The 19,199-nt window shown below is 37.3% G+C and overlaps 1 protein-coding gene across 2 annotated transcripts in view; it reads left to right on the top strand.

Annotated features, from left to right (window-relative positions):
- ADCY8 (adenylate cyclase 8) overlaps positions 1 to 19,199 on the top strand; it is a 116,378-nt gene that overhangs the window by 85,917 nt on the left and 11,262 nt on the right. For both annotated transcript variants that reach the window (XM_066566501.1, XM_066566493.1), the window contains 6 exons: positions 776 to 876; positions 4,850 to 5,051; positions 7,477 to 7,566; positions 8,895 to 9,067; positions 11,899 to 11,980; positions 16,497 to 16,655. In XM_066566501.1, coding sequence (XP_066422598.1) covers positions 776 to 876; positions 4,850 to 5,051; positions 7,477 to 7,566; positions 8,895 to 9,067; positions 11,899 to 11,980; positions 16,497 to 16,655 — 807 coding nt within the window. The remainder of the gene's footprint in view (positions 1 to 775; positions 877 to 4,849; positions 5,052 to 7,476; positions 7,567 to 8,894; positions 9,068 to 11,898; positions 11,981 to 16,496; positions 16,656 to 19,199) is intronic.

Below are 19,199 nucleotides of genomic sequence, written 5' to 3'. Positions count from 1 at the left end.
GATAAATAACAGCCAAGGACTTGGTGAATATTTCCACTTTAACTGATCCACTGTGGTCTATCAATGTGTCTGTCACTCTATTTCTTGGTAATTTCCATTAAAAAAGGGGCCTAATAGCATTCTCAGTTGTTTGATATGCTTGAGAAAAATATTTTTTCAATAAATCTTTATAATAATGGACCTCAAATAGTCTTTTACATTTGGAGAACACCCATATTGCCAAGTTTCCACACGGCCTCTGACTTTGTTAGGATACAGAGTTTCAGCACCCCAGCATCCCAAATAGTCCCAGAATGTTCTAACTGCATAATAGAAAAATAGCAGAGCAGCCTCAACTTGGCCATCATAGAGACACCTCTGTGCCATCATGCATGCAGAGTCACAGATGACTCCAGTGCTTGTTTTCATGTGAGAAAATTCATGGTTTCTCTGGTTATTAAGTATTTTATTAACTTATTCAATGTTTAGTATTCTACACAGCAGCACAAGCTCCTGGTATCTATCTCAGGGTTTTTTAAGCAAATAATTTTGAACAAAGAAGAACAATTTTGTATTGAAAATTACAGATTTTTGTTCTTTTGGTTAGAATATTTTACCAGATTATTAATAATTTATTAGATGGGTTTTATTTTCAAACAAAATTCAAGTTTATTGATTTATTGGTGCATTGTGCTAATTTTCCCCATGTCTCCTATATACATCAGGCTTAATGAAATTACTTCATGTGTTAACAGCTAATTTACTTTTCTCTGTGTGTTTTCTTTTTTTATTCTAGTATTCTCAAATGCGGGATGAAGTATTCAAATCAAACTTGGTGTGTGCATTTATTGTTCTTGTATTTATCACCACTATCCAAAGCTTGCTCCCTTCTTCCAGGTAAATACAGAAATATATCTCTATATATCTGAAGGCACTCTTAGGGACACAGTGGAACAACATTTTTAGGATTGATGTGCAATGAACCAATAAAATCTGCTCATTCCCCAAAAGTGTTTGGAAATATTTGGTCACTTTTTTTTGCAATACTATTTTTTTACCACAATATCTACAGCTACATGTTTTCAAGTGAGACAGCAGCATGTGCTGATGTTATATTGTTATGTTTTCAAGTAGAACTACCACCAAGTTAAGTGGAAATTTTGAGTTACAAAAATTTGCTCCAGTGTGTCCTGGTGAAACATGATCCAGAACAATAGCTGTGCCTCTTTGCTAATCACCCTGGCTATCAGTGACTCTCTCGGTTTTGTTTGATAAATGCTTTGTAAGAGAATTACACTGCTTGCTTTGCTGCTGACAGTGTGATTTGGCCAGCTGGGAAAAGAAGTCTCAGGCCATTAATAAGCATGGAGGTGATCTGGTAGATCTGTTTTCACTTTGCTCTCCTCTGGGGCTGACCAAGCAATATATTCCTATCAAGGTGATGAAAATCTGACATAGATGAGACCTTGGTGTCCACATTTCACAGACTCAAACATATTATTTGGCATTTTTGTCTACAGTTTAATAATGAGGTCACAAGAGTATGTGCAAGGACTGAGGTCAGTTTTCCAGGACAGGACTGCCACTGTAACAACCCCCTGGTCCCATTTGGTCTTTGACAGAGAAAGTGTTAAAAGAGTATTCCCAGAATAAAACATTTCTTGGGTAGTTTCTAGCACTCAGATGAACCTTAACTTATGGCTGACAGCAGAGTAACTTTGAAAATACATTATTTGTATACAACAAATAAGACATTTATTGTGTTACAGCAGTGCAGCAAGATTTCTTGGATCATTTCTGGAAGATGTGAGTTACCAGGTTGATGTCTGAGAACACCAAAGTGGGGGTTAGGTGCAGGCAGGCAAATACATTCTGTAGCAGTGTTGTCTCATATGTTTTGTAATTCTCAGCTGACAAAGTACCTGGAGAAGTATGTGACCTTCTATTGTTCCTTATGTGCTATATTGCTCCCAGTAAGTTTGCTTGCTTTTTAAAAGCTCTTCTCCCAGTACACATTTAAAGTTCTTCATTTCTGGTAGATGTTTTTTTTGTTTGTTATTTTTTTCCTCAGTATGTACAAGAAGATTTATGGATCTTATTAACAGAACTTGTTTTCCAAAAAGATTTCTGCTGCTATATCAATCACTGCCATACCAGATTAAAAAAAAAAAAAGGCATTTTTTTCTATCTGCACAGACTCATCTCAGTTAACTCCTGTGAGGGTGTCTGGTGCCATTGGAGTGAGGGGGAAGGAGTCACACAAACACATTGCCTGCAGCTGTCTCACCTCCTAGTTTCTCATCTTGCCAGTAGTCTTGTGTTTTTCCCTGAGGACCTTTTTGTCACTGAATGTTAAAGAGGCTGCAAATACAAATGGGTCAAAATTAAGGTTAAATAAATTCCTACAAGAAAAGATCAGCAGAGGTTTTTTTTAAAAAATGTGAGTTTGTCTTCAAGAATGCCCTGGAAGGCTGATTGTGAGAACCTGGGAAGATATTTAGGGAAAGGGTATTTACCACTACCCCTTTTGTGAGAAAAGCTTTGGAGACACATGAGTATTTATTGGCACCTCCTATGTTCTGTCAGGAGCTGGAGATCACTGTCAAGGCTTAAGGAGACAAATTTTGGTCTCATTTTTTTAATGTTCTGATACTCTGCTTCAAAAAGTGTGTTTCAATTTTTTTAAAAAAGCATGCCTGTCAACAGATGAGCAAGCCTAAAATAACAGGATAGGGGTTTTGAGTGAGAAGGTTTCAATATGCTTAAACATATTGGATGAGAAAATAATCTGGAAGTTCAAATTTCCTAAGTTCCAGTTCTAAAAGCAGTTCAAGGCATGAGCAATTGAACAAACTATCACAAAGTTAGACAGGATTTGGATTCAGAGAATCCTTGAAATAACTTCATATTCATTTGTTATGCCTCTGGTAAATATCAGAGAAGTCAAATACTAGAGTGGAAAACCACGGAAATAGTTTCCTTGAAACCACTAACAAACTATAATTCAGTCCTCATGGTAACTTACCCATTTCCTAAAAACACATATAAGAGTTTTTCAGTGAATGCTTCAGATTTCTGTTGAACAAGGATAAAATTATGTATTTGCTTAAGTAGATAAATATTTTTTCAGCTGAGTTTTTTTGTTTCTGAAAATTTGGTGAAAATGCTATTTAAATTGTCATAGAACATATATTACTAAGGTTCTCTGGGGAGTTTCCCAGAGAATTTACCTTAGTCTGTGTGTTAAAGAAGGGAATCATATCTCAAATTTAATAGGTATGGAAGTTTCAGAATTTTCTCTGTTTATATCTGTCTCCCTAAGGATAAATATTTGATCCATTCATGCATTTTTCCCTGACAGGGCAGATGCATGTGAATTTAAAAATCTTTACAATAGTTTTCATTCTTTGAAATATGGAGTTGGGGAAATTAATCTAAGTGAGATAAATTAATGTCATATTTTTTGCCATAATTGCCCTTTATGAAACCATTATATTACATTGCCAACTTTTCAGTGATTCATCTTCTCCTTCTAAGAGGCCTGGGAGTTTCATCAATTTCCTGCAATGAACTGCTTATGTGCTCACATGGACAATAGGTCTTACTAGAGTAGACTGCTGAAATACTCTTATTTCTGTCCATTTTTGACTGGGTTATTCTTGTGAAGGAAAAAAAAAAGCATATTTCAAATTGTTATTAATTTAAAAACTTACATCTTCTGTTTTACATAAGTTTTCCTTTTGGCTCAAATCAGTTGATTTGTACATCAGAAAGAGGGAAGGCAAAAGCTCTTTTTAAACTTCACTTGATCTTGGCAGTAAGAGAATCCCTGAAAAGAAAATCTATTGGTCTTGAACCTCTTCTTGAATGAAGGGGCGATCCAAGCCTGGTGTCCTAGTTCTGGGAGAAGTTCATGGACAGAAAATTATTACAGTTTTTTTGTTTGGATTCCTCTAACCTTGTCAATGTATTTTATTGTACTTGATCTTATCAGTGTGCTCCCATCAAAATCTCAGCACAGATACTGGATTGTTCTTCTCAGAGGTCACACTATGCCACCTTCAGTTTTGTTTTTAAATCAAGCAGGCTTAGGCAAGAGACAAGCACATCAATTGAACAGCTACAGTGAAAAAATTTGTTGCTTATAAATTTATTGTGAACAAACACAAGGTCTAAGTTTCTCAGGCACATAAGCAGGTTATTCTGCAATTTTGGGTTTATATCCCATACTTAGGTGTGTAGATGGTCCCTTTAAAGTATTCTATTATAGTATGCTCCTATTATAGTATTATTCAAAAACATGGGTCTTACAAGTAGAGTATGGCAGTCCAAAATAAGTACTAATGTTTAGTGTCCTCAAGCTGGACCTCTTGAGGCTTGATCCTAATCTTTCTGAAAGGCTGAATTTGGTTTTGTTCAGAGCTGGATCAGGCTAGCAGAACTGGTAGGCTACACCAGTAAATATAGACTGTCTATATATATCTGAGGTATAGTTAGAAGCTATCAGTTCCAAATCGGATTGCAGGCACTTGGCTTTGCAAAGTAAGAAAGCTGTTGCAGAACACTGCTGTACAGTGGCAAACTGAAGGAATTAATCTTGCATGACCCTCTGTCGGTGTCCATAACCCACATCAAAGTATAGCCACTGGAGAATGAGTTAATGTGAATTTCAAGTTGGCTTCTACCTGCATAAACCTAAGAGACTGCTATGCAGTGAGATGAATTGTATCCAAAGCCACACAGGTGTCAGCCCTCCTGACTCCCTTAACTAGATCTACATGGACAATCAGCTTTTCCCTTGATTTATTGACTGATTGTGCTGAGATTTAATGCTGGATTCTCTTTTTTTTTTTAATTTTTTTTCCCCCAGAGTGATCCCAATGGTCATTCAGTTTTCTATCCTGATTATGCTGCACTCCGCTCTCGTGCTGATCACTACGGCAGAGGATTACAAATGTTTACCCTTAATGCTCCGGAAAACTTGCTGCTGGATTAATGAGACCTACTTGGCAAGGAATGTCATTATCTTTGCATCCATTCTGATTAATTTTCTTGGAGCCATCATCAATATTGTAAGCTTATAGGAAACCAAGGAATATTATACAGTAAAAGATGATTTATGAATAATTAAGCTTGCTACAGGACTTGCTAACTATGTCTATAAGCTGTCTGTGATTTAGATAACATAAAAAAGGCAAAGCATTACAACTTCAGGAAATTCAATCCATTGCTTGATCTATGTATTTCTGAAATATCTAATTATTTCTCCCTCATGAGTGTCATCTATTTTTAAAACCTTTTGTCAAGTTTCTGTCCAACATATCCACTCTTTGAGGACCATTTGTAATTTTCTGACATGCTGAAATACTTTCTTAGAGACTGTCAATCCAAAAAATGCTTATGGATATTAAATTCTTCCTCTCATATATTCTCAGCTCATCTTACAGTTCTACTATTTTTTACATTATTTAGAAAAATAAAACAATTGCTGGAAAAATAATTTTAAAAATTCCAATAGAGCCCTGATTATCCTGATGTATTCAGCAACAGGAGAGAGCTTTGCATTATTTAGCGAGATTATAATGTCAGACAACCTGACAGGTCTGAGCCAAGAATGTGGTAAATATCTCACAGATAGATTAAAAGTACCACTGATAGGAGAGTAAGTCAGAGAAAGAAAAGTGCATTTCTATCATTACTGAAAAAATATAAATACAGTAAATGTCAGGAAGTTCAATTGGGCTGAAAACTTCCTGAAGAAAAGGACAGTGGTGCATTACAATACAAATCACTAAGCAGTGTTTTAGAATTTAGAAGTTTTTAAATCATGTATAACAAATACCTTTCAGGATAGATTTTGGTACAGATAGATATAGTTGGTCTTGATCTTTAAAAAAAGATCTCTGACACAGTATCTATGCCAAATTTGTTACTTCCCCTAATTTCTTGTGCATTATTTTTTAAGATTTGTCCTCTGCAATTTTCTGGGTTGGTTAATCCAAAGACTGTCAAAATAAAATTACATTTTACTCTCACACCAGTGGTTTTCTATAAAGCAGGAAACAGTCATATGTATTGTCATATATTTAGCTGGACAATGACTTGAGTCACTGAGTCCTGATCTCTATAGGAAATGACAATATTAATATACTCTCATTATTTCATATGTCAAAGTTCCTTCATAATAATGGTTTGTTCAGGAGGGACCTGCATGCATTTAAGAACAGGTAATGCATCTCAGCCTTGCAGCTTTATGTGTTCACTGAGTTCAAATGCAGCCAACTGGAGGGGTCTAAGGCTCAGATGCTTTGTGAGCCATCAAGCTTTGGTTTCACCAGGGGGGCAAATGAGTCTTGTGAGTCTTAAGTACATTCTTATTTTTATAAAATTAAGTTTCTGATCCTGAAAGTCCCTTAAAAAAACACCTGTACTTGTTCTTGTGACATTCTGCCCTACAGAGACGTGTTCTATACCTCATAAATTTTTAGAAAGTACCATTGATTGTCTGGTGTCATGGAAGAATGCACAGCCAAGCAGGTAATATTCCTGCACTGCAGAGATGGCTGAATGGCTGAAAGAACAAACAAAAGAGTGCCAAGTTCAAAATTAACTGGAATTTAATGATAAGAAATTGGGCCTCATTAAATGAATTCTTTAACTATTGGTTAAAAAGACCTCTAAATAGCTTGTACAAACCAGGTTGGTGACATGACCTATTATAATCATCCAAAGTGAATAAATATATATGACAGGAGACTCCATCTGCTTTAAGTGTCAAAGCATGAAGCAATTAATGATTTTTTCCTTTATTTTAAGATCATAATGTATTCCAACTTTACAATGCTGGTTTCTTTGTATCTAATGCTCTTGGTTGGAAATACCATTAAAATCAATGCAGGTCATAACAACAAAAAGCAATATTACATTATCATAACCATAGTTTCATGAGTGAATTTTTATTCCCTTCCATTCTAAGCATCACAGTTGCTGTTCTGGGACCACATCATGTTTTGGTACAGCCAGGTCTGTGTGATACCATTAAAGTGAAGGTTGGGTGTCCCATATCCAAAAGGATAACACGATCCATAGCAGATGAAAACAGCTTGCAGAAAGGGTACACATTCAATCTGATTTTATGCTCCCAATTAAATAATTTTCTCTATAGTTTATAGTAAAGTCTAAGCACTTTGAGAGGTCATTCTGAAGAGTCCCACATGAGTCCTCCGGAAGTCCCAGAGGAGCTCATCTTACCACTCTGGAAAGGGAGCATAGGGAAGCTATTCAAATGCTGAATATCTGCAGCACAGATGGCTCCCCCTTTTCCATTTCATCTCCACACCATGTCTTCTTACTGTCCATTTATTCAGCTCTTGGTGCCAGGTGGGATCTGGCAAGGAGGGCAGCAGGTCACCCAGTCCCAGCCCTGAATCCAGACAGCCACACAAGCAATTAGTCACCAGTGTACAATAGCCCTGATTTTGTTTTATTTCTTCACAGCTCTGGTGTGATTTTGACAAACCAATAGCCCTGAAGAACCAGACCTTCAACTCCTCTGCCTCTTTTACAGACATCTGTTCCTGTCCTGAGGTATTTCTGAGGGTACTTTTGAATCTGAGGTGAATCCAAAAAGGTCATATGGCAACCACTACCTTGTGGTGGGGTCAGGGGCTCAAGACTGTGAAGGAGAGAACATTTCCATTTGTTGATAGAGAAAAGCAGAGGCTGGTTACAGAAGGAATTAACCTTAAGATCTAATGGGGCATTACAAATAAAATTTAACCTTTGAACATTATACAGAACCTTTATGCTGGGAACACACCCAGCAATGATTTAATGAACCTAGTGCAATAAAGCACACTACCTAATTCACATGAATGTAATGGAGAGCAAAACTTCTTACATGACAAAGAGAGTAGTTAGACTGCTATGGTTATTTTAAGATTGGTCTTGGAGAAAAAAAAAAAGAAACCCTCTCTAAGATGAGCAAGCAGGCAACAAAATCAATGTGTTGGTCATGTGTAGATAAGAGAAGTATGTTGCTTAGAAAGTCATATGGCAGTGTCATGATACTGCCAGCAGTAAGCTCTAAGCAGCAGGGATGCAGACTTTCCTACAGAGAAACTGTACTAGAGAAAAGCTGTACCCAGAAAAATGAATACAATCGCTCCTAAAGCTGTGTGATTTGAGTTAGTTTAAACTACTTTTGGACTGTGGGTGGTGATGTTGCTATTTTAAGTCTGAACAGCTCATCGCCATGATTGTCTCTCTCTATCCAGTATCAGCTGCATGGATTGCATTTGGCAGATGACTAATCATTGAGAAAAATGAGACAATGAAAAGATTAGAAAATAAGATATGAATAAAACTTCCAGGCATCACATTTTAAGGTAGTAATGTAACCAAGCTAGACCTACAATATTAAAAATAAAAAAAAAAAAGAAAAAAAAAAGTCCAAATCTGTGCCTTTATCCTCTCTCCAGCAGCATGGGAAGAATTAAAGTAGAAATATGATTCTCCCATCCTGAGTATTTTGTGGGTCTTGTGGACATTTAGACTCCAAAGGAATATAAATTGTTTTCTCCCAGTAGACTTTTCAGTAGCAAGCTACCGCATGCAGCATCTCTCCCTTTCCTCTTTTAATTATAGAGGATGCTGTTTCACTTACAATGCAATGAAAATGCTCTAAAGGCACAGAAAACTATCTCTGCTGACATGGAGGTACCATGAAAAATATAGAATTTGTAATTTCACTTCTATTTTAGCAAAACACTTATTTTCAAAGTGCCCTGGGCCCTAAAAGGACTTAGCTGAGCACTGAAATCCAAAATAATCTTCCCATACTTCTGGTTACTCAATTGTTTACATAGATGCTTATCTCTGATCACCAGAATTAACCAGTGCTGTTTTCTATGCAGTATTTTGTCTTCACTGGTGTGCTGGCAATGGTGACTTGTGCAGTCTTTCTTCGTCTCAACTCTGTCCTGAAGCTGGCAGTGCTTCTCATCATGATTGCCATCTACTCTCTGCTGACTGAGACCATTTATGCTTCCCTTTTTCTGCAATATGACAACTTTCACCACAATGGAGAGTAAGTGTTCACAGCCCCCTTCAGGAACTACTTTTTCTTAAGGTGATGGTTCAAGTCTTGCCAGAGTATGAGTGTATTGGATAGCACCAAAGTTAAATGTGGAGTGATGGTTGCAACAGGCAATGACTAATTCAAAATGATTCATAACCTGTTTTTTTTCTCAACACTTTTTACTAAAATGTTCATTTCATCAGGACATTTAAATATTGATCAGGACCTGTCTTTTATGTCTCCTCTAGTCTATCAATGAGGACTAAAAATATGCATTGCAATGCACGTACCTTGGTCATTTCTATTCTTGAAAGCCCCAGGGATACCAAGTGAAAAATCCCCCTGTTTCAGACAACAGGATTGAATCACTGAATTTTTATAATAAAATCCAAACAAATAGTGTGCACTTGTGAAAGATATAAGGAACATCGGCATGATCCTGTTTTGTAGGAGAGTTCTTGAAGGACATTCTCCTCCTCCTTCTCCTCCTCCCAGGTTTCTTTCCCAGGAAAGGAAACTGAAGAAGAACCACAATGATTTGCAGAGTCAGAGATGCAATTAGTGTTGCAACAACTGAATCTAGAGCAGCAGTAATTTAAATCATTCAGAAAAACATTTCTTCAGCCTTTGATACTTGACCAGGGTAGTATTGCAGTTGTTTGTGCTTGTTAGTGCAGGTGAAGATTCTCAGAGTAAGGGAAAAGCAGGGATTTGCAGTACAATTAATTCTCCCAACAGCCACATCCTTACACATAGCAAGGCTCTGCATGCACAGCTTTCCTTACTTGCTTCCTACAGTACCAAAGTACCAGAGATTTGGGCTGAAATTCCTTTTTCTAATGCTAGTTATCATTGTACAGACATATCATATAGCCAGAATAGACCCCAGAAAATCTGACAAATGGCAGTAAGGAATACTTGGCTAAGTAACTAGAAGTAGAAATCATGATAATTGTCACTAACCAGGCATGGCAATGAATCTCTTTTGTGAGATTCCTGTGAGAAAAACTTGAAGAATTCAGAGTAGCCTCTATTCCTTGTCAATAAAACTCTCTGGAGACTTTTATCACAGAAGATTGAGAAAGAGGCAAGAGTATTCCCTCAGTAGCCAATAGCCCAAGACATGGGGAAATCAGTTGAGATGCTCCACTCTCACAACAAGGATAGGAACTTCAGCTCTGATATTAGTGAGAATGAAGTTCAAGAGTGTGTGCTCTGAAAATTATTTGGCTTTTTAACTATATAAATCATTTGAATAAAAGGCTTTGCAGCTCCTTAAAAAAATCATGCAGCTGCGGTGGGTATAGCTGCAACACCACAATATGCAATAGCAGGTGGGTTTATGACTAAGACTTTTAAGACTCTTGCCTTTAGACAAGGGGTCATTTTGGAATGTGTTCATTTGGAGTGGAGGTTGTATTTTGGGCAACTTCAAAATAGGAAACATTTGAATTCCAGCATATTTGCAGATGACAAGGTTACTTCCTGCTTGCTCTTTCTCTGTGTTGATGACTCATCCCACAGCAGCACATTTCCAGCACAGTAAATTCATTAGGACCACAAAGACAGCTCAGTTATATCTCTAACTAGAAAGTTTCCTTTTGGTTTAGTCTCAAGTTCTGCTCTTTCTTTCTCTAATTTCTCTGTCATAGGAGTCCTCTGACAAATAGCATCCCATACTTCTTTAGAAATTACTATGGAAAACAGATCCAGTATCTGGACTTTGCTTTGTTCTTAGATCTCAAGGCAGACTAAAGATTGTCCCAAAATCTCTTTCAATTTCTGGTCCTCATTTACTCATTTATTATTTTTTTCAAAAGTTCAGGGTTTTATCACCACATATCAACTTCCTTTTCTCATCTCCCTTTAACAATATAATTGAAAAGTATCTCTGTTCAATTTAACTCCAAATTTATTTTTTCTCCCATTTGCTTTACTATAAGTTTGGCTCTACCATTTCCCCAACCTCTTTTGTCTGTTACCTGGGAAACATGCTTTAAAAAAAAAACCTGGCATACAGAGATACTTTCTTCAGCTTTTGTTCATCTTTCCACATAACTGTAATTTATCTCAGTATTTGAAACCCCCTGTTAACTGCTTTTAACCCCTTTCATTTTATTTTAAACTTTGTTTTTGTTCCATACACAGCACCTCAGTGATTTCATACAGCAGATTTCATATAGCCAGTACCTGCTTTACCCATCTTCTCTGCTTCCCTGTGGTCTGCAAGGGTTTCCTTTATCTGCCTTGTCACAGGCTTCTCTGGTCTCCTCTTTGTAGCTCAGTAAAACCAGTCCTAGCTACTGTTTGCCATACTTTTGGTCCTCTTTTAATCCATGCTATATCCCTGTCATCTCCAAACCCTTCTCACAATATGTTTAATTTCAGCTCCTGCCTTGGAGATCATCCTTCATCTCTAGCTTTATTCACTGGGCTTTTACTTTCACAGCCTGGAAGTTTCCCTTTGTCAGCTCCATCTCAACCTTTCCCCCCCCTGATGTCACCTCCTGCTCCCCACAGGGGCTGGCACCAGGCTCCCAGGAGGGGACTGACTGACACACAGCTTGCATATCACATTTGAAAGTGAAAGCTCATCACCTCCTGTGTACCTCCTGTAGGCTACAATTTAGTTACTTAAGTTGTGTCTCCAAACAGGGAGCTCTCCAATTACACTCCTGTTCTCTTGAACTAATTACTGCTAAATTAAATTTTCAAATACAGTGGATTTCTTTTTAATGAACAACAAAAATTGCCACTTATGAAATGAAACTTCTGAACAATTACAACACTGGCAAATAAATAACTGTATTTTACTTTGTTGTTTGTTTGTTTTTCTCCAGCACAGACTTCCTGGGTACAAAGGAGGCCTCTTTACTACTGATGGCAATGTTTCTTTTAGCTGTATTTTATCATGGTCAACAGGTAATGCAAACATTTTCTTCAACCTTTCCCTTTGTCCCTTGCAATTACAAGATGTGACAACAATTACTTTTAAAATACCACCTGCCTTTTTACCCTCTTGAGCATATGACCTTTTGCAATTTAATAAACTATATACAGAATCTGATTAAAGAAAGCCCATATCTGATACTGTCTAGCATTCTTAAAGAACATGTGCAATATTCTATTCAGCAATACTCAAATTGCATTTTCTATTTGAAGGAACAAACAGGACACTATTATTTTAGACATGTGTGCAGTTCTGGAGGCACCTGACAGCTTCACTGCACTTGAGTAGGCATAAACCCAAAATAAAGGGAATAAAACCCAATAAATAATGAAACCACTGTGAAATAGCTTATTCTGTCTGAAAAAAAGCAACAGACTCAAGGAAATGAGGAAAATTTGGGTTAAGCATCAGTACTTACTCATCTGTGTCATGGACCACTTACAAGAATCCTTTCTCATGGATCTAGATCTTAAATGGGATTTAGGGGCCTCAGAACTTTAGGACTGACATCCTTGAGGATGAATTGAGAAACTGGGTATTTCAGGATTTCAGTACATGATGCACAGGGAGAGAGAACTATGGCAAATTTAGATTTAAAATAACAAATAGGTTGAAAAAAAACCAGCATAAGCAGGGTGTTTTCTCCACAGTGTTTCTGGTTCTCAAGCTCTGGATGTCAAACATGCTGAGTTGAGACAGTTTCTAATCACAAAAAGCAAGGGGCACACTGCTCTAAAGAAAGCCCCAAGCACAGTTGCCTTTAGACATTGTTGACTTGCCTAAAGATTTTCCCCTCAAGACCATTAGGCTGAAAAACTCCAGCATTTCTCAATCCTCCTGGAATGAGGTAGAAAGACAGAAATGATGCTGTGATTAATAAGATTTAGGTACTTTATTACAATAACTTTCTAAGCTGTCCCAGAAGTCAGAGCCTCCATTCCTTCCACATGAGAGCAAAAAGAAGCCAACACCTAAATATTCAATTCATTTTCCTACTGTTTTCAATTTATTTTCCTTCCCTTCTTTTTGTGGGAATGAGGAATGAGTGAGTAGGGGAAGCAAGGCATGAAATGCATTTTGCACAAGGCGCAGATTTAAATTTGATGGAAATCAATGAATTGTGACATGGCTTTATCATGACATAAAGTCCACTTAGGAATAATATGGAACAAATAAGAACTGAACCACTCAAATTTCAGATAAGCCTTATAGTATTCCCAATTATTATTAACATATGTCAGGATAAAAAATGTCAGGCTTGGGAATTAGCCAAGGTAGTGAGAAAAACAACACTAGACAAGTTTAGGTGCAGTAAGAATTAGGCTGAAGCCAGGCAATGCTCTTCAGGATCCCCATCCTGAGTGTAAATATCTATCTTCTACAAAAGCCTGATCTGGGGTATTTAAGAGTGTTTTCCAGCCCAGAGGCCTGTAAGCAGAACACAAGTTATTTTCCATTTTATTAACCTTTCTGGTTCCATAAAACAGGATAGCTGCACTAGAACTGCCCTTGGAAATGGTCCCTGAGATGTGCTAAGTTCTGCATGTTCTCCCAAATGGTTCATAAGGCCAGTCTATCAATTTAACAGCATCCAAAGGCAGAGTCCAGGAAGATTTCATTGAATTGTTTAATTTTTTTTATATAGTTAACATAAAGATTTCTGTATAGTTGATAACTTAATATATAAATTTATATATAAAAGTTCCATTCAAACTACATTAAAAAAAAATAACAAAAACCAAAACTCTTCTGAAGTGTGAAACGGGGAGCACATTAAGTCCAATAAAGCTGTCCTCCAGCAAGTCTTCCCACCCCACAAGCTGCAAAAGTTATCTGAAGTAGAATAGCTTAAAATTTGTCTTATTCTAGGTGAATTTACTGAAAAAGATTATTTTTGTAAGATAATATTTATCGATGATCAATTTCTGAATAATTAACTTTTTTTTTTATCTGTTGTGATTTAAAATTAATGCCTTATTTAGAATCTAAAATTTAAAACTAAATTTGAGAAAAAGGTGTGTGGTACCATCTTATTAGATTTAATTTAATTTTATGTGACAATTGTCTGCAGAGTGGTTGGGTTGTGCAGCATGCTGAGGACAAAATGTTAGGCTTTCTGTGTAATACATCTCTCTTTTCTTCACCAGCTATTGTAATTAGAGGTGTTTCTTAAAGGTACATATCGGGGCAGGAAACCATGGACACTTTGGGATTTAAATCCAGGAATATTTCTTCAGAAAATCAAGCCACTAACCTTAAAGTCAACCCTACGATTCTTTTAGTTTTAGCAAATATAAGAACTTAGAAAAACATGTTCTTAATATTTTCTAATTTCAAATCTCATACATATCACTCCTTTCTTTCTGAGCTGATAATGCCATCTTGGTAGTCCACTGATGATGAAAGATCATGTTTAAATGTGATCACAAATAACCAGAATGATGCTATCTAAAATGTAAAGATTAGCTGCTGCTATTCTGAGCTAGGCTTAGAGATGTGACATTTCCCTGTAGAGCAGCATAAAAAATCAGCTCTGAAAAAATACCACACTTTTTTGCCAAGCTCTTATTGTAGTAGCATTAAATATCTTGAAGCATCAAAGAACCCAAAATCCAGCAGCAGCTCCTATTTGAAGTCAAACTTTGAAATACCTTTTGAACTCCTTGAAAACCTCCAGATAATTTTTTCTTCTCAGTTAGTTGGTAGAGATAAAAGTCAGTTATCTGGTATGGGCTCTGTCTTCTAGCATAAAAGAAAGGCAAAGGAAACTGAAAAAGGTTGAAATATATGTTTAAAATACTCTTTCCTGACAGTCTGTTTTTGTTGCCATTAATTCAGGGTATTAATGGTCACAAGACAGAAGATCAACATATCAGTAGAAAAAAGTTTGTTTATAAAGCTGGTTACAGCAGCCAGAGGGCAAGTAAATCACTGCCAAGTTGCATACAGGCTTTGGAAGTTTATATCAAGCCACAGTCACTTTTAGCTTTTAGGAAGGAAAGCTCCCTAGAGCACAGCCAACAAATAAGGTCCCTTGCAAAGTGCTTTACTTTTTTCTCCTGAAGAGTTTGCCATTCATGACTGCTGCTGACTAAAACTGTGACCAAGATGAGTCACCAAACAATGCCTGAGCCCCCTCTTAGTCATTCCCACCCACTGCAGGCTGCTCCTTTATTTTAGTTTGGTATATGAATTATATTTCAAAAAATTCCTCTATCCCAGCACCTTCTGATGTCTTTCAAAATTGTAAAATTCATCTATTTGCTGGCACAATACCAGCAAATAGATGGGTCTTCTTTGCTGAGTGTTATTGTCTCTGGTTGGAGCATCTCAGACCTCACAAATAAATGTTCTCTTTCAGTTTAGTAACTATATATATATATATTTCCATCATTTTCAGTAATGCTGTAGCTTAATAAGTCACCCTTTGTGCAAGCTACAGTATCAGCTGCCTTGAAATCTGCTTAAAACTCTGCTTCAGTGTGATGCACACAAAATCTCTGTCAGTGTTGGGCTTGTCCATGTGTTGACACACGTGTGCCTCTCAGGCAAGTGACACAAGACTTCAACATGTTCCCTGCCTCAGCCAGCAGACAGCTGCCATTCATACTTAAATGAATAAGAATTTATATATATATGTATAAATTTATATATATAAATTTATATATATATATATATATATATAAAAATATATATATATATATCTCAACAATGCATATATATGCATGCATATATAACCTCTGCTGTGGACAGCTTTTGTTCTGCACACCCACTGCACTGGAAATCATTTCACTTCAGTTTTTAGCTGTGGGTATCAGGCAGTGAGACTTTGCATGCATAAACTGTGATTGTAGACTCTGATCCCACAATACAGGCACAGAGTATTGGAGGGGATGGCAAATAGCATATTTTCTGTTATTTTTATAAGATTAAAGTTGCAAATAACTGCATGTCCCAAGAGTATAGCTATATAATTTTTGTGCCACAGATTTAGACGTTCTCTTTGGGAGCACTTTGGGCTGGTATACAGAATTTTGCTGAAATATGCTCATTCTTCAGAAGGAAATACTTGCCAAGAGTTTAGAGCTAGCCTTGTGCTAATTTTCTCATTTAAATTGAAAACACATGAAAAGGGGAATATATTTATTTCATATCAATACCTGCCAACACCTTATCTCCTGTCAGACTCCGTTATCGAAATAATAAAGATATGCTTAAAGGGAAAATAATTTGGTGACAGTTTGAATCCACTGACCATAGCAGTAATATGCCAAATATTATTTTGCTCAACATTACTCTGAGAGTCTCACTGTACATAAAACAAAGAAATAATCTCTTTTTCTGGCAAGGAAATCAAATTGTTTCAGAGATCTCCAGCAGCACTGAAGGTGGTTACATGGCAGGAGCAGCCTGCCAGGACAGCAATACAATCTCTACTCTTCTCTTGTCAGGTTTTATTTTTGCCTCTGTTTCTTTCTGAAACTACAGCTTGAATATACAGCAAGGCTGGATTTTCTGTGGCGTGTTCAAGCAAAAGAAGAAATCAATGAAATGAAGGAGCTGAGGGAGCACAATGAGAACATGCTAAGGAATATTTTACCCAGTCACGTTGCCCGTCACTTCCTGGAGAAGGATCGGGATAATGAAGTACGTGTCGATTTTCTGATGTTTTTGTTTAATTAGTAAAAGAAAAGTAGATCTGGTAGGAAATTGCTGAAACTTATTTCTCTATAGGATTCATTGCACAAACACTGCCAATATTTGATATCTGATCAACACTGAAAAATAATCATGTTTTGAAGTAAATGTTCTAGTACCACACCTGGAGTTATGCTCCAATGTTCTGAACCCACCAGTAGGAAACATGTGGACCACACACAGAGAAATTCTAGCGATAATTCACCAAGATGGTTATGGGTTTGGGGGATATAACACATGAGGAGAGGCTGAGACAGCTGAGATCATGCAACTTTAGGAAGAAAAGACTGAAAGAGCATCTCATTGTTGCCTTTAAGTACCTAATGAGTGTTTATAAAGAAGACATTGTTAGGGGCCTGGAACATCTCTCTTATGAGGAGAGACTTGGGAGGAGAAGACTGAGAAGGGATCTCATTAATGCATTTAAATGTCTCCAAGGCAGGTACCAAGAAGATGGTGCCAGGCTCTTTTCAGTGGTGCCCAGGGACAGGACAAGATCAATGGCAATAAATTAAAACACAAGGTGTTCCACCTCAACATGAGGAAGAATTGCTTTACATAGAGGGTGGAGGCCCCTGGAAGAGGCTGCTCACAGAGGTCACAGAGTCACCCTCTCTGGAGACATTCCAAACCCACCTGGATCCATTCCTGTGTAATCTGCTCTAGGTGACCCTGCCTGGGCAGGGGGGTTGGCCTGGATGACCTCCAGAGGTCCCTTCCAGCCCCAGCAATTCTGTGATTCTGTGGTTTTGTCAGTCTGTGAAGGCAGAGCAGAGCTCAGCCCTCAAATCAAAAGGGCTGTGAAAGACTTGATCTTCGTCCTGCTTTGAAAGCAAACTGTATTAAACGAGATTCAGAAGTCTGTTCCAATCTATGAGTCTATGAAAATCTAGTACTTGAGTCTATGAAAATCTACTATTCATAAAAAAGATAGGGGAGTTTAACAGAATGTCTGTGCAAGTTTATGATAGAAGTATTGTTGCAGAAGTATTATTAGAGCCCTGATAGTGACTATGGAAGGAACAAGCTGCAACAGACCTGAGGCTCTCACATCTGCAGACACAAAAGAACATTTTTGCCATTTCGTATTGCCCCTGAATTGCCTGTTTGTGGCAGATAACAAAACACCCATTTCAGCAACAGAGTTTGTGGCTGGGTCCCTAAAAAGTGTTTGCAGTACACAAAGAAAAGCATGATAATAGAGTCTCTGAATATTCCTAACATAAAGTTTGAAGATGGATAAAAGAAATTCCAGAATTTGTTTCTGAAAGTAGCAGTAAGTCAGTTGCTCCTCATTTGAAACAAAGTAAATGCATGTTATAACATTGCATGCATATTAAGGTACTGTATGATGAAATTGGATTTTTTCATGCAATGTTGGAATTCTCTTTTTTAATGGGAAGGAATGTTGCAAGATTCACCTTGCCAGCACTGACATATCTACTGATGGTGCAGCAAAAAGGAATTAAGGACACCATTTTCTGTTGTACATTTTGGAAATGGATGTAGGAAACCTAATTAGACTGCACAATGAGGAATCATTGTGTGCTGATTTCAAGTATCACCTAGGGAAGGATGGCACAGTGAGAAGCTACAAGGAAAAGCACTTTAGAAACCACTCTTGAGAAATTTTAAACTCTGTGGGTATGAAAGTGCCATAGAAACCCTGCAATGCACATGAGAAAAAGTGAGTGTGAAAGCAACCAGGTTCAAATGTTTTATTGCAAATGGAGCAGACCTTGATACCAGCCAGCAGTGTGCTCTGGCATATCTGCATTATGGATTTTCAGGGAGTAAGTTTCCCATCTTACACTTTCATTCACGTACAGTCACGTGCATAATAATCTTCAGAAGCAAGCAGATGCCCCATGGATCACTGCTGATGCTTCAATAATTTGCCACTGAATTAAATTCCACCGCCCCTGCTTTTTGTAAGGCAATTTCCAGAGTAACTATACTTGGGGATGATTTATGCATGAGCTGGCAGACAGAAAAATCTACCAGATTTCAGTGCAATCAATCCTGCAGTTCATGTCTGGCCATTAAGTTAATTTCTCTGCTCTCAAAAAAATGAATTCCCAAATATGTACTGTAGTGATTTCTTATGGATGTTTTATTTCTGTCCTTATGCTTCTCACCAAAAATAGAAAAATGGAGCAACTGAAGGCTCAGGCAGTCTTCTATCTTCATGATCCAAGGCATGAGTGTATGGCTGAGTGTATTCATGCTTCTCCTAGCACACATTGTCAGATCTTTCATAAGCATCCACGAATTAATGTGTGTATTACCTCTTTCTATACCCACAAAAGGGAATGAGAGTGTTCTTAGAGTATGGCTTCCATGACCCTGAAGATGCTCTTCAGTGAAAGAAAGTGTAAGGGCAGGAAGGGAATCAATCAGGTTTTCTCAACCAAGGCTTTGCCATGGCTTTGGAAATGAGAATTTCCCCACGTTTACTCTAAGACACATTGTAAAGGAGCCTGGATAAACAGA

Source organism: Molothrus aeneus, chromosome 1, assembly GCF_037042795.1.
Source record: "Molothrus aeneus isolate 106 chromosome 1, BPBGC_Maene_1.0, whole genome shotgun sequence".
NCBI classification, from domain to species: Eukaryota; Metazoa; Chordata; class Aves; order Passeriformes; family Icteridae; genus Molothrus; species Molothrus aeneus.
The sequence above is the reverse complement of the archived record's forward strand: the minus strand, read 5'-3'. Positions and strand labels throughout refer to the sequence as shown.